The following is a 12,956-nucleotide window of genomic DNA, read 5'->3' on the forward strand; positions in this document are numbered from 1 at the left end:
TGCCAATTTTACTAACCGGGTTGGTGGTCTGCCGAAAATTCGACCAATCAGCGGAGAAATTAGAAAATGGGCTTTTTCCGCTGTACATTTCTGCTACTTATTCTGCCAAATTGATTTTTAATACACAGTCTGGGAAATAAGGATATTTTTTCAACTAGTCCTTGGGACCAGTGACCCCCCTAGTCCCCGAAATAATTAACTGGTCTCCGGACTGGTCCCAGCCTTTGTTCTCCTGTAGATTTGCAATTAATAAACTGGTCCTGAGGACCAGTAACCCCCACTTCTTAAATTAAAAAACTAGTCCAAGCAATTAATAAACTGGTTTTGGACCAGAGGAAGTGTGCTATTTCCCAGACTGGTTTACAGGCATGGAGGATTCCTACCATTAACACAAGGAGACCAAACGACTTAGAGTGTAAAATCGTCTGCTATTTTACACTCAAAGTTGCGTCTCCCATTGCAAATGGTATGAATCCTCCTTGCGTGTGAAATAATGTATTATGTTTTGCCGCTGTTGCGGTTAAAACCGGTAATATTTGAACTAGCAAATTATAATAATTTTAAAATGACATTTATTTAATCGCAAGTACCCCATTGGCACAGATGCCTTTAGTAAAAAAATAATAATAATAATCGCAAATCAGTCAAAAGTTGCGTAGACAAAAAACAAATAGTCTTCCAAAAATCATGGCTCAAGCCATCGAAATTCTCTCGTTTATCGTTGAATGGAAAGAACCCTGCGCTGCCGTTCCCCGTGAATTCCTTTTAAGCTATTACCCGCGAGAAAGTTGCGTTTCGCTGTACGATATCAAGCGCCGCAAACCATTTCTACGCAAAATCGAATGCCCTACCGTTTCCCTCAAAAACATTTACATCGGCAACCACATTGAAGTACTTTCTCGAGATCTGCTAATAAAATCGTACGCAAACGAGCCAACTGAAAAGTTCTTTAAATTTGCCTTAGAACGAACCCTAGCAGGCGTAACCGAACATGGTTTCAACCAATTAGGAGCCATTCTAACTGAAATTTCAAAAACGAATCTCTTAGTTCGAAATTTGAAAATGTTAACCCCTACCGAAGATGATACTAAATTTTTTCTAAAATGGCTCGGAGATTTATCGAAAAAAATGGTTAGAGATAACATTCAACCCGGCAGACCCGTTTTACTTATGGAATTAGACGGGTATGATTGCGTCGCAAAATGGCAAGGCTTAACGTCTTCCATGAGTCATATGACGTTTGGATCAGCCAATCAGGATTGCGTTCGAGACGAACTTAACATATTATTCTCGCATAATCGACCCCTACATTGCAATACCGCTGTTTTTTCGAATTCGACATGCTGTATTATTAAACCTCATATAATTTTAAGCAACTTAGCGGGGAATGTCATTTCGTTTATCACAGAAAGATTTACGATTAGCGCTATCGAGATGTTTACGTTAACTCGCGTGCAAGCGGACAATTTTTTTCAATTGTATAAAGGAGTTTTGCCATATTACAACGAACTTTTAGACGAAATGACGCTAGGTCCGTGTTTAGTTATGGAAATTACGTCATCTGGTGGCGAAAATACGCAACAAACCTTTCGAGAATTTGTAGGACCACATGACTCGCAGCTCGCTAAGCAAGCGCGCCCTTATAGTTTGCGAGCACATTTTGGCATTGATAGAATTAGAAACGCGGTTCATTGCACTGATTTACCCGAAGATGCAGTATTAGAGATTGAATATTTCTTTAGGATTTTACCAAAATATGTCAAAAAAGAGCGTATCTGATGATCTGATCATTATATCTTATCTAGTTAACCCTTGGCGTACAAATTTTTCTTAATAATATATGTGTCAAAGTTATTGAGATGTAATTGCAATATTTTTATGAGTTTTATGTATGTATTTATGTGTAATATGCCAAATAAAATTGCTTCCATTGAAATATTTGCCTGTTTCATTTTTATCTAAATTCGAATGCACAATGTGCATTGCACATTAGTTTGTCTGCCAATAGCCCACTAAATCACGCCCTCAACAACTCAAGCTGCCTGTGCTAATAAATCTGGGTAAAAAGATGATATCGTCTGCTAAAGAGTCGGAAATACAAAAACGTTTCAACTCTCAAGCAGACGACGCATCATTTTGATGCCAATTTGTCAGTTAAAAATGGCGCACTTAGCCTTGGCACATGGATCGGGAATAAGGTGGACAATGTGCAGAATCGTTGTCACTAGTAAACCGCCTTAAATTATTAAAGTTTGCCTGTTTCATGTTGACAAACACCTTAATCCCAAATCCTGACGCACATGGCAAGGCTTAACGACCACATTTTAACTGTCACTGTTACGGAATCGTCAATCAATAAGCCTTGCCACGTGCATCGGGAATAAGGTGGACAGTGCGCAGAATCGTTGTCACTAATAAACCGCCTTAAAATTATTAAAGTTTGCCTGTTTCAAGTCGACAAACATCTTAATCCCAAATCCTGAGGCACATGGCAAGGCTTAACGACCACATTTTAACTGTCACTGTTCCGGAATCGTTAATAGATAAGCCTTGCCACGTGCATCGGGAATAAGGTGGACAAGGTGCAGAATCGTTGTCACTAGTAAACCGCCTTAAATTATTAAAGTTTGCCTGTTTCATGTTGACAAACACCTTAATCCCAAATCCTGAGGCACATGGCAAGGCTTAACGACCACATTTTAACTGTCACTGTTCCGGAATCGTTAATAGATAAGCCTTGCCACGTGCATCGGGAATAAGGTGGACAAGGTGCAGAATCGTTGTCACTAGTAAACCGCCTTAAATTATTAAAGTTTGCCTGTTTCATGTTGACAAACACCTTAATCCCAAATCCTGAGGCACATGGCAAGGCTTAACGACCACAATTTAACTGTCACTGTTCCGGAATCGTCAATCGATAAGCCTTGCCACGTGCATCGGGAATAAGGTGGACAATGTGCAGAATCATTCTCACTAGTAAACCGCCTTAAATTATTAAAGTTTGCCTGTTTCATGTTGACAAACACCTTAATCCCAAACCCTGAGGCACATGGCAAGGCTTACCGACCACATTTTAACTGTAACTGTTCCGGAATCGTCAATCAGTAAGCCTTGCCACGTGCATCGAGAATAAAAATTCTAGAAAATAATTAGGCCTATAAACATAGGACGAGAAAAAAGTAATCAATAGCTTTGAACTTAACAATTCCATTTTTTTTTATATAATATAATTGTAAAGACTTCTGTGGACATCGTCTGCTTTTCTGTTTGAGATGATATTCGGTAAATAGGCTGCCGCATACTTACAAAAATACGTTTTGCTATTAAGTATATTGTTCTAAAAAATAAGTTGGCACCATTGTCTGTCGGGGGAATACATTGTTTTTTTTTGGTTTTTTTGTGATTTTGATTTTCAAGTTTTTCCGTGTTTTTTTTTTTTTTTTTTTTTTGGTTTTTCAAATTTGTAAAATGTTTTTTTTTTAAAATGTCAAGAATCAATTTTCTCGTTGAAATATTTACAATTTGCGGCGTTTTTTTGATCAATAGATTCTTCTACTCTAAACTTCGTAAAGAGTTTTTGTTTAAAAAATACTGTTATATTTTTACATAGCTAGATTGGAAACAAAATTATAACAACGGTTTCCAAGATGGCGTCGAAACAAAAAAAAGGCACGTTACACGAATATATATATAGATTAAGGCTGACGCGAAAAAAAGATTTACAATTCTTCAAAAAATGCCACTCTGGCTTTAGTCGTTCCAGATTTGGTCTAAAAATTACGATAATTTCGTCAGAGTTAAGTTAATTTTGATCAAATTTAAATTAAAAGTGAAGCAAAGGCTTACTTTTCTTAATGTTTCGTATTTTGTTTCGCCTCGCATGATACAATCTCTGTATATGCGATCGAAAGGTGTTAATTTCTCCTCGACTTTTAGCACCTCGATCTCCGTTTGCAGACCTTGCAATTGTTCTTGCAAGTACCTGCTTTTCTCCAAATACTCCATTCTAACACCAAAAACCCAAAATTTATCCGTTTTAAGAATATTCCATCGAAAACGGATGCGCGTGAAAGTTGTAAAGACTACCCAGATATGCTGCAATCCAATATGGCTGCCATATAACGTCATCTTGGTGGCGGCGGCGGCCATCTTGGATTGATGCATATTTGGGTAGTCTTTACTACTCATAAAAATAATAGTAACAACACCGGAAATGTAAATTAACACCACACGCAAGTCGCAACTCAATGTGCAAGAAATGGTCAAGCAATAAAGACATATTTTCAATATGGTTAACTATTTTTCATCTACAACGCAAAGGCTTAACGGTTTTTCGTCTACAACGTAAAGGCTTAACGATTTCTCGTCTACCACGCAAAGGCTTGACGGTTTTTCGTCTACCACGCAAAAGCTTAACGGTTTTTCGTCTACAACGTGAAGGCTTAACGATTTCTCGTCTACAACGTAAAGGCTTAACGGTTTTTCGTCTACAACGTAAAGGCTTAACTATTTTTCATCTACCACGCAAAGACTTAACGGTTTTTCGTCTACCACGCAAAGGCTTAACTATTTTTCGTCTACCACGCAAAGGCTTCACGATTTTTCGTCTACAACGCAAAGGCTTAACGGTTTTTCGTTTACAACGCAAAGGCTTAACGGTTTTTCGTCTACCACGCGAAGGCTTAACTATTTTTCGTCTACCACGCAAAGGCTTAACTGTTTTTCGTCTACCACGCAAAGGCTTCATGATTTTTCATCTACAACGCAAAGGCTTAACAATTTTTCATCTACAACGCAAAGGCTTAACGATTTCTCGTCTACAACGCAAAGGCTTAACGGTTTTTAGTCTACCACGCAAAGACTTAACGGTTTTTCGTCTATTACGCAAAGGCTTAACGGTTTTCGTCTACAACGCAAAGGCTTAACAATGTTTCGTCTACAAGGTAAAGGCTTAGTGACTGACCTTTCCCTCTCTATTTCAAGAGATAGTTGTGCTACGTCGGAATCAGTGACCAAGTCGCAGGACATTCCGGATGAACTGACCATTCCGTGGCTCATTCCATTGAGCATCTCGTGTTCGCTGAGTCTATTCAGACCAGGTATGGAGCTCATGATATCGGCGGAGTCCAATCTGCCATGTGAATAAGAGATTCGACCAACAACGGAGGAACTGCTTCCTCCCCCTCCTTCATCGGGGTATTGTTGCAAATGAGGTAAGTCACTGATCAAGTCAGCGGGAACTGAGTTGTGATGATCTCCGTTTCCATTGTAAACCTACAAGAACAATTTTAAAAACATAAACGGTACTCGCGTCGAATTAGGCCAAGTTCGCGCTAGATTCAGGGAACGTCCAAGCGGCATTCTAGAAAATTGTCGGGCTATTCGGGTCAAATTGTCGGGCTATTCGGGTCAAATTACAGCGCTTATTCAATGCAAAAAATCGACACCTAATTCGACAAAAAATCGTCGGGTTATTCGACAGAAAATCGACGCGTAATTCGACAGAAAATCGTCGCGTTATTCGACAGAAAATCGACGCGTTATTCGACAGAAAATCGACGCGTTATTCGACAGAAAATCGTCGCGTTATTCGACAAAAAATCGTCGCGTTATTCGACAAAAAATCGTCGCGTTATTCGACAGAAAATCGTCGCGTTATTCGACAGAAAATCGTCGCGTAATTCGACAAAAAATCGTCGTGTAATTCGACACAAATCGTCGGGTTATTCGACACAAGTCGTCGCTCTATTCGACACAAATCGTCGCTCTATTCGACCGAAATCGTCGCGCTATTCAACTGAAATCGTCGCGCTATTCAACTGAAATTATCGCGCTATTCGGGTGCAATTACCTTCGCAAAAGATTCAGGGAAGGTATACACGGAATTCAAGTCAAGTTATCGCGATATTAAGATCAAACTGTCACGGGAACCGCGTCGTATTATCGCGGAATCCAGACCAAATTGTCGCGAAATGAAAATCTTTCTTACTGTGTATGGGTTTTTGAGAATATCGACAAGTTTATCTTTGGCTCGCTTTTCCGCCATTCTGGCTTTAAGTAATTCTTGTTTCAGATGCTCAGCTTCCTTTGCCCTGAAAAACCAACCAACCAAAATTGACCTATTACCCCAATCCCCATCCATCTATCACACTACACCATCTGATTCACAAAACTAATGTTCAAAAATGCACTTGCCGTTTTTCAGATTCTTTAACCATTCTCGTTGCCAAGAACTCGGCTTCTTGCGCTTTTCTTTCAATCATAACTTTCTCCTCCTCGGTCTTAATAGCGCTTATTTTAATTCGTTGTATTTCCGCTTCAGCTTCGGCCGCTTTCTGCGTTAATAAAACAGCTTCCTCTTCAGCAATTCGGGCTTTTTCAGCCAAAAGTTCCGCTGTTTCTTCGGATCTCCTCTGAAAACAGTAATTAAACTCCAACTTCGTATTACCAAGGCTTAGCAAAGGTTACTTACCAAGGCTTGGCAAGGATACGTACCAAGGCTTAGCATGGTTACTTACCAAGGCTTAGCAAGGTTACTTACCAAGGCTTAGCAAAGGTTACTTACCAAGGCTTAGCAAAGGTTACTTACCAAGGCTTAGCAAAGGTTCCTTACCAAGGCTTAGCAAGGTTCCTTACCAAGGCTTAGCAAGGTTCCTTACCAAGGCTTGGCAAGGTTACTTACCAAGGCTTAGCAAGGTTACTTACCAAGGCTTAGCAAAGGTTCCTTACCAAGGCTTAGCAAGGTTCCTTACCAAGGCTTAGCAAGGTTCCTTACCAAGGCTTAGCAAGGTTACTTACCAAGGCTTAGCAAGGTTACTTACTTACCAAGGCTTAGCAAGGTTACTTACCAAGGCTTAGCAAGGTTACTTACTTACCAAGGCTTAGCAAGGTTACTTACTTACCAAGGCTTAGCAAGGTTACTAGCTTAGCAAGGTTACTAACTTACCAAGGCTTAGCAAGGTTACGTACCAAGGCTAAGCAAAGTTACTTACTTACCAAGGCTTAGCAAGGTTACTTACCAAGGCTTCCTGCGCTAGCCTGGCTTCTTCTTGATATTGGACTAGCCTTCTTTCGAGATCAGCTTTTTCACGTTCAACTTCCTCTCTTAGTTGCTTTTCACGGGCCAATTTGTTACGTTCAACTTGTCTTCGAACTTTTTCTTCTTTGGCCTGAGCTTTCATTTGTTGGACTTCCATCGAATCTGGTTTACGTCTTCGCATGAATAAGTCGTGATTGCCGATACATAAATCTAAAATCTGTGGTTCGGCAAATGATTTAGGGGCTTAGGGGTGGGCCTTGGTTTGCGCGAATACTGTCTAAGAATGAATATTGTGAGAAGATAATATGTCTTACCACTTTGTTCATTCTGATTTTGGAAGAATAAAATTGGAAGAGCGGTGCGTTTTTGTCAACCGGTTTGATCGTAAACTGAAATTATTTAATAAAATGTCGGCTGTTCTATGAAATTGTTCAGTTAAAACTAAAAGTTCGTGATGGTTTTTAAAATTGGACTATAGTGTTTTTACTATGATTAAACTTAGCCAATGTTTTGTCTGCCAAGGCTTAAAACGCGTCTTATATTCTCAATTCACCTTATTCCCGAAGGTACAGATATTATTTTAAAATTAAGACTGAAGGGACAGATATTATTAATTTTAAAATTACGACTGAAGGGACAGATATTTATTTTAAAATTACGACTGAAGGAACAGATATTAAATTTTTAAAATTAAGACTGAAGGGACAGATATTAAATTGATAAAATAAGGGCTGAAGGTGCAGATATTATTTTAAAATTATGACTGAAGGAACAGATATTAAATTTTAAAATTAAGACTGAAGGGACAGATATTAAATTTTAAAATTAAGACTGAAGGGACAGATATTAAACTTTTAAAAGTACGACTGAAGATGCAGATATTAAATTTTTAAAAGTACGACTGAAGATGCAGATATTAAATTTTTAAAAGTACGACTGAAGATGCAGATATTAAATTTTGAAAAGTACGACTGAAGGTGCAGATATTAAATTTTTAAAAGTATGACTGAAGGAACAGATATTAAATTTTTAAAAGTATGACTGAAGGGACAGATATTAAATTTTTAAAAGTATGACTGAAGGAACAGATATTAAATTTTTAAAAGTACGACTGAAGGAACAGATATTAAATTCATAAAATAAGGGCTGAAGGTGTAGATATTAAATTATTTTAAAATAAGGGCTGAAGGTGCAGATATTAATTTATCTTAAAATTATGACTGAAGGAACAGATATTAATTTAAAATTGTAACTGAAGGAACAGATATTAATTTAAAATTATGACTGAAGGGACAGATATTAAAGCGAAAAAATAAGGGCTGAAGGGACAGATATTAAATTGATAAAATAAGGGCTGAAGGTGCAGATATTAAATTGATAAAATAAGGGCTGAAGGTGCAGATATTAAATTATTTTAAAATAAGGGCTGAAGGTGCAGATATTAAATTATTTTAAAATAAGGGCTGAAGGTGCAGATATTAAATTGATAAAATAAGGGCTGAAGGTGCAGATATTAAATTATTTTAAAATAAGGGCTGAAGGTGCAGATATTAATTTATCTTAAAATTATGACTGAAGGAACAGATATTAATTTAAAATTGTAACTGAAGGAACAGATATTAATTTAAAATTATGACTGAAGGGACAGATATTAAAGCGAAAAAATAATGGCTGAAGGGACAGATATTAAATTGATAAAATAATGGCTGAAGGCTCAGATATTAATTTATTTTAAAAACTATGACTGAAGAGACAGATATTAAACTATTTTAAAATTATGCCTGAAGAGACAGATATTAAACTATTTTAAAATTATGCCTGAAGGGATAGATATTAAATTATTAAAATTAAGATTGAAGGGACAGATATAAAACTATTTAAAATTACGACTGAAGGAACAGATACTAATAAAAACCAAAATTACCTTTTTGTCATCAAAAGAGATATTTCTTATTTCACTCCATTGAAAGGATATTTTTGGATTAAGTTTATTATTTTTCTCATAGATATTTAAACCCAAGGCGGTGACACCCAACCATAATTCACTTTCTTTTTTATTCTGTGAACAAATTCACAAAAACAAATCACATAAAACATAATGAGCAATTAAAATCAAACTTACGCTAATGGGGAAGTAATTGACACCATACATGTCCAGATCTTGGGCTATTTTTAAATACTCCATCTCTGCTTCGTCTCTGCAAACAGTTAATTATCGTGATTAAGTTTAATGTTAGCTTCAATTTAATAAATATAATTCATACCTGGTCATTCCTCTGTGATCAGCATACCATATTTTGATCCTTTCTTCCCACATTTCGGGCGTCATTTGATACTGGTCAATGACTCTTTGTGGTAACAGATCTTCATTGGCTAACATACCGGGTTTGTACACTGATTCGTCGTAATCACCATACTGTATGCCAATAAGCAGAGGTTTATCATAAAGAAATGTCAAAGTGTGGGCCCATTTTTATGCTTCTGACTTATTTTAAAACCATTTATAATTCCCCGACACTCTTGGGACTATTTTATAATTCCCAGACGTTTTTGGGACTATTTTATAAATCCCCGACATTTTTGGGACCATTTTATAAATCCCAGACGTTTTTGGGACTATTTTATAATTCCCAGACGTTATTGGGACCATTTTATAATTCCCAGACGTTATTGGGACCATTTTTTATTTTCCCCAACGTCTTTGGGACTATATTATAATTCCCAGACGTTATTGGGACCATTTTATAAATCCCTGACATTCTTGGGACTATTTTATAATTCCCAGACGTTATTGGGACTATTTTATAATTCCCTGACGTTATTGGGACTATATTATAATTCCCAGACGTTATTGGGACCATTTTATAATTCCCAGACGTTATTGGGACCATTTTTTATTTTCCCCAACGTCTTTGGGACTATATTATAATTCCCAGACGTTATTGGGACCATTTTATAAATCCCTGACATTCTTGAGACTATTTTATAATTCCCAGACGTTATTGGGACTATTTTATAATTCCCAGACGTTTTTGGGACTATTTTATAATTCCCCGACGTTTTTGGGCCTATTTTATAATTCCCAGACGTCCTTGGGACTATATTATAATTCCCAGACGTTTTTGGGACCATTTTATAATTCCCAGACATTACTGGGACTATTTTATAATTCCCAGACGTTTTGGGACTATTTTATAATTCCCAGACATTACTGGGACTATTTTATAATTCCCAGACGTTTTTGGGACCATTTTATAATTCCCAGACATTACTGGGACTATTTTATAATTCCCAGACATTACTGGGACTATTTTATAATTCCCAGACATTACTGGGACTATTTTATAATTCCCAGACATTACTGGGACTATTTTATAATTCCCAGACGTCATTTTATAATTCCCGGACGTCCTTGGGACTACTGACGGTTTTGGGACTACTTTATAAAGCCCTGACGTTTTTGGGACTATTTTATAATTCCCTGACGTTTTGGCCTATTTTTAAATGGACCCTGAATTCAAATTTACCTTAGCTTGTATTGCATAGGAGGCTAATAAGACTGAGGCTTCGGGTGGACAATAAATATCCATATTGAGAATGGCTTGCTTGACTTGCAAAAAGAACAAATGCTGCGTTATTTCTTGAACCAATTCCTCTCCGACATCTTCAGGGTAAAATTTTGCTAAGAACATGAATGGCATTTGACTTTTCTTTTGAACATCTTGTTCTTGAAGCTAACGCCATCGCAAAATCGTTAAAATTACAAATTACCTCTAAAAAAAACTCGTATATAACAAACCAACCAACCAACCTTTTTATCGAGTTTTAACCAAGCAACGAAACCTTTGGAATCAACGTATTGCAACCCAAAATACCAAATTTCCCTTAAACCGATCGTTCGACAGACTAGATCAAAAAGGTCCCTTCCCATGGCTTTGTGCTAAATAATATCATGTATATATTTAATTTGGGAAAATAGTAAGATTCACGGAATCACGGGGTTTGGGTTAACGTACATCCAAATGGAATTCAAGTTCGGCATCCATGGTGGTCACCTTAACGTTAAAAACCTTGCCAGTTTTTGAGCTCTTTTTAAACGGCATTTTGCTATGAAACACTAAAGAAATAATACGGCCGTTGAATTACACGTTTGTAATCCCTGATAACCAATATTGCACTTGAAATTTAATTATTTCCGCTACTCAAAACTTTTTTTTAATGAGAGAACATTTAAATTTATAAATTTTGTTACAGAAGGGCAAATATTTTTTGCAAAATTCCCTGCGATGTTTTACTTCTAATATTTTATCTAAATAATTTAAAAACTAACAAAATTCACATTCCCTCAAAATATCTCTGCAAAAAACGTGACTTTTTGATTTTAAAATATCACAATTTTCATCAAAATGGGCTTTTTATAATTGAACTTTACTCTAAAACTTATCTTTACTAACAAAAATAGGCTTAAAGCAAGTCTCGGCTGTGGTTTAGTTTAAACAAATGCCACTAGATGTCCCTCATAGTCAAGGGGTGGAGTTGACTGGCCCACTAAGCTTAGCAAAGGCTTGTTATAGCTCCGCCCACATGGACGAGTCGTGATTGGTTTAAGCCTATCGCTAGGTTTACTAAAATTGGTGTGTAGAAGAATAGCCAGCATGCTAGGAGCGCCACAAGAGCCGACATTTGCTTTAAATTCCATAAAATTTCAAGATAGCTAATATAAATGCTTCGCTAGTGAGATCATCATTAATCTAGGCCTACTCATAAATAAAATCAGTTATTGTCAATCAAGTATGATTAAAAAGAAGCCAATGACAAGGGAATACCCATATTTAAACGATTATACAATCATGCAAACAACACAAACACAAAAACAATAAACAAATGTTTACCAGGACAAATTAATGTTTAGGTTTTAGTGATGGAAGGATTCAGGAATGAAGAAGATTTGGGTTTCTAAGTTTTCTAACGTACTTTTACGAATTATTCTTATTTGCTTTGATATATTTTAAAATAAAACTGTGAATTTGTTTATTTTATTCAATGTATTTAAAACAAATTTTCAAAGGCACTTGTTTGTTTGTTTTTTAATGTTGTTTCGCGACTTTCCTGCGTGAAGCCTTGGTCAATTTGAACATACGTCCAAGGCTTAAGCTTAAGTACCCGTTTCACTGGGTTCTTTACGCACTTTATGAAGAACACCGATTATAATCATGGTTTTTATGATGTAAATGAACAAAATAAAACTAATTTCATTAGTTTGATGAAACTCATATTCATTCCGGGCACTTTTTTTGAAGTTTAAACTCCAATGCCAAGAAAGGAATTTCGAGTTTTTGGACTTCAAACGACAAGCTCAGAATGTTGTGTTGTCTGGTTTTCTATCTGCATTTTACAAGGAGTAGTTTATTTGGAGTGATAGTAAAACTTTCCTTAAAAGTGACTCAAATCACCTATATGACTACTTAAATATTGCTCCATGGTGGCAGACTGTTAGCAGACCATTAATGAAAACGGACATGTTTTGGTCAGGGCCGGAAATAAGCGCATTGTCCAATAAAATTTTAAAATGTCCCATAATGTTTTTTAAAATTTAAGGGGGTCACTGGACAGTTTGACCAATAAATTTTCCGGATTTTTAATAGCTTGGCCATAGAGAAGCGATACTATTTTTGCACACTTCAGTGGACAAAATCCTATAAATTTTCCATTCAAACAGGGGGTCACTGGACTGGACACTAATCCTGTAAGAAAGTTTTCTTATTTCCGGCCCTGGTTTTGGTGCAAGTGATCGAGTTGGCTCTGACATGTCTCTTTAAATTTCCTGAACTGAACTGAATTATGGAAGGAAAAATCGTGTCAAAGGACTGAAAGCAAAGCCTACGCCGCCTGTGGCTTTTCTTTTAGCTAATTTGTC

General features: G+C 36.7%; 2 protein-coding genes across 3 annotated transcripts; one reads left to right on the forward strand and one right to left on the reverse strand.

Moving 5' to 3' along the window:
- Nucleotides 1-161: 161 nt before the first annotated feature.
- Nucleotides 162-1,936, forward strand: nmdyn-D7 (nucleoside diphosphate kinase homolog 7). The gene has a single exon (XM_089864852.1). The coding sequence runs from the start codon at nucleotides 688-690 to the stop codon at nucleotides 1,777-1,779; it is 1,092 nt and encodes a 363-aa protein (XP_089720978.1). The 5' UTR covers nucleotides 162-687; the 3' UTR covers nucleotides 1,780-1,936.
- Nucleotides 1,937-3,191: 1,255 nt separating this feature from the next.
- Nucleotides 3,192-12,408, reverse strand: Mer (ezrin/radixin/moesin family protein merlin). 2 transcript variants are annotated; one of them, XM_089864848.1, is made up of 14 exons: nucleotides 12,014-12,408; nucleotides 11,056-11,156; nucleotides 10,851-10,979; nucleotides 10,567-10,773; nucleotides 9,304-9,455; nucleotides 9,162-9,237; nucleotides 8,964-9,098; nucleotides 7,354-7,428; nucleotides 7,020-7,256; nucleotides 6,196-6,413; nucleotides 5,990-6,092; nucleotides 4,964-5,274; nucleotides 3,847-4,006; nucleotides 3,192-3,770 (listed from the first exon to the last, which is right to left on the reverse strand). In XM_089864848.1, coding segments are annotated over exons 1-14 (1,956 nt in total). In that variant the 5' UTR covers nucleotides 12,015-12,408; the 3' UTR covers nucleotides 3,192-3,719. The 2 variants fall into 2 exon arrangements, with proteins under 2 accessions (XP_089720974.1, XP_089720975.1); XM_089864849.1 differs by having other exon boundaries at nucleotides 11,932-12,408.
- Nucleotides 12,409-12,956: the final 548 nt, after the last annotated feature.

This window comes from Phalangium opilio, unplaced genomic scaffold (assembly GCF_054372755.1).
Source record: "Phalangium opilio isolate 3A_F unplaced genomic scaffold, DU_Popi_V2 ptg000013l_1, whole genome shotgun sequence".
Classification (NCBI taxonomy): Eukaryota; Metazoa; Arthropoda; class Arachnida; order Opiliones; family Phalangiidae; genus Phalangium; species Phalangium opilio.

Excerpts from the sequence above, each read along its gene's own strand:
- nmdyn-D7 (XM_089864852.1), top strand. The coding sequence starts at position 688 with ATGGCTCAAGCCATCGAAATTCTCTCGTTTATCGTTGAATGGAAAGAA.
- Mer (XM_089864848.1), bottom strand. Across the intron at positions 10,980-11,055 it reads AACTTGAATTCCATTTGGAT|CACAAAGCCATGGGAAGGGA; the intron begins GTACGTTAACCC and ends GATATTATTTAG. Across the intron at positions 5,275-5,989 it reads TTCTCAAAAACCCATACACA|GTTTACAATGGAAACGGAGA; the intron begins GTAAGAAAGATT and ends TTGTTCTTGTAG.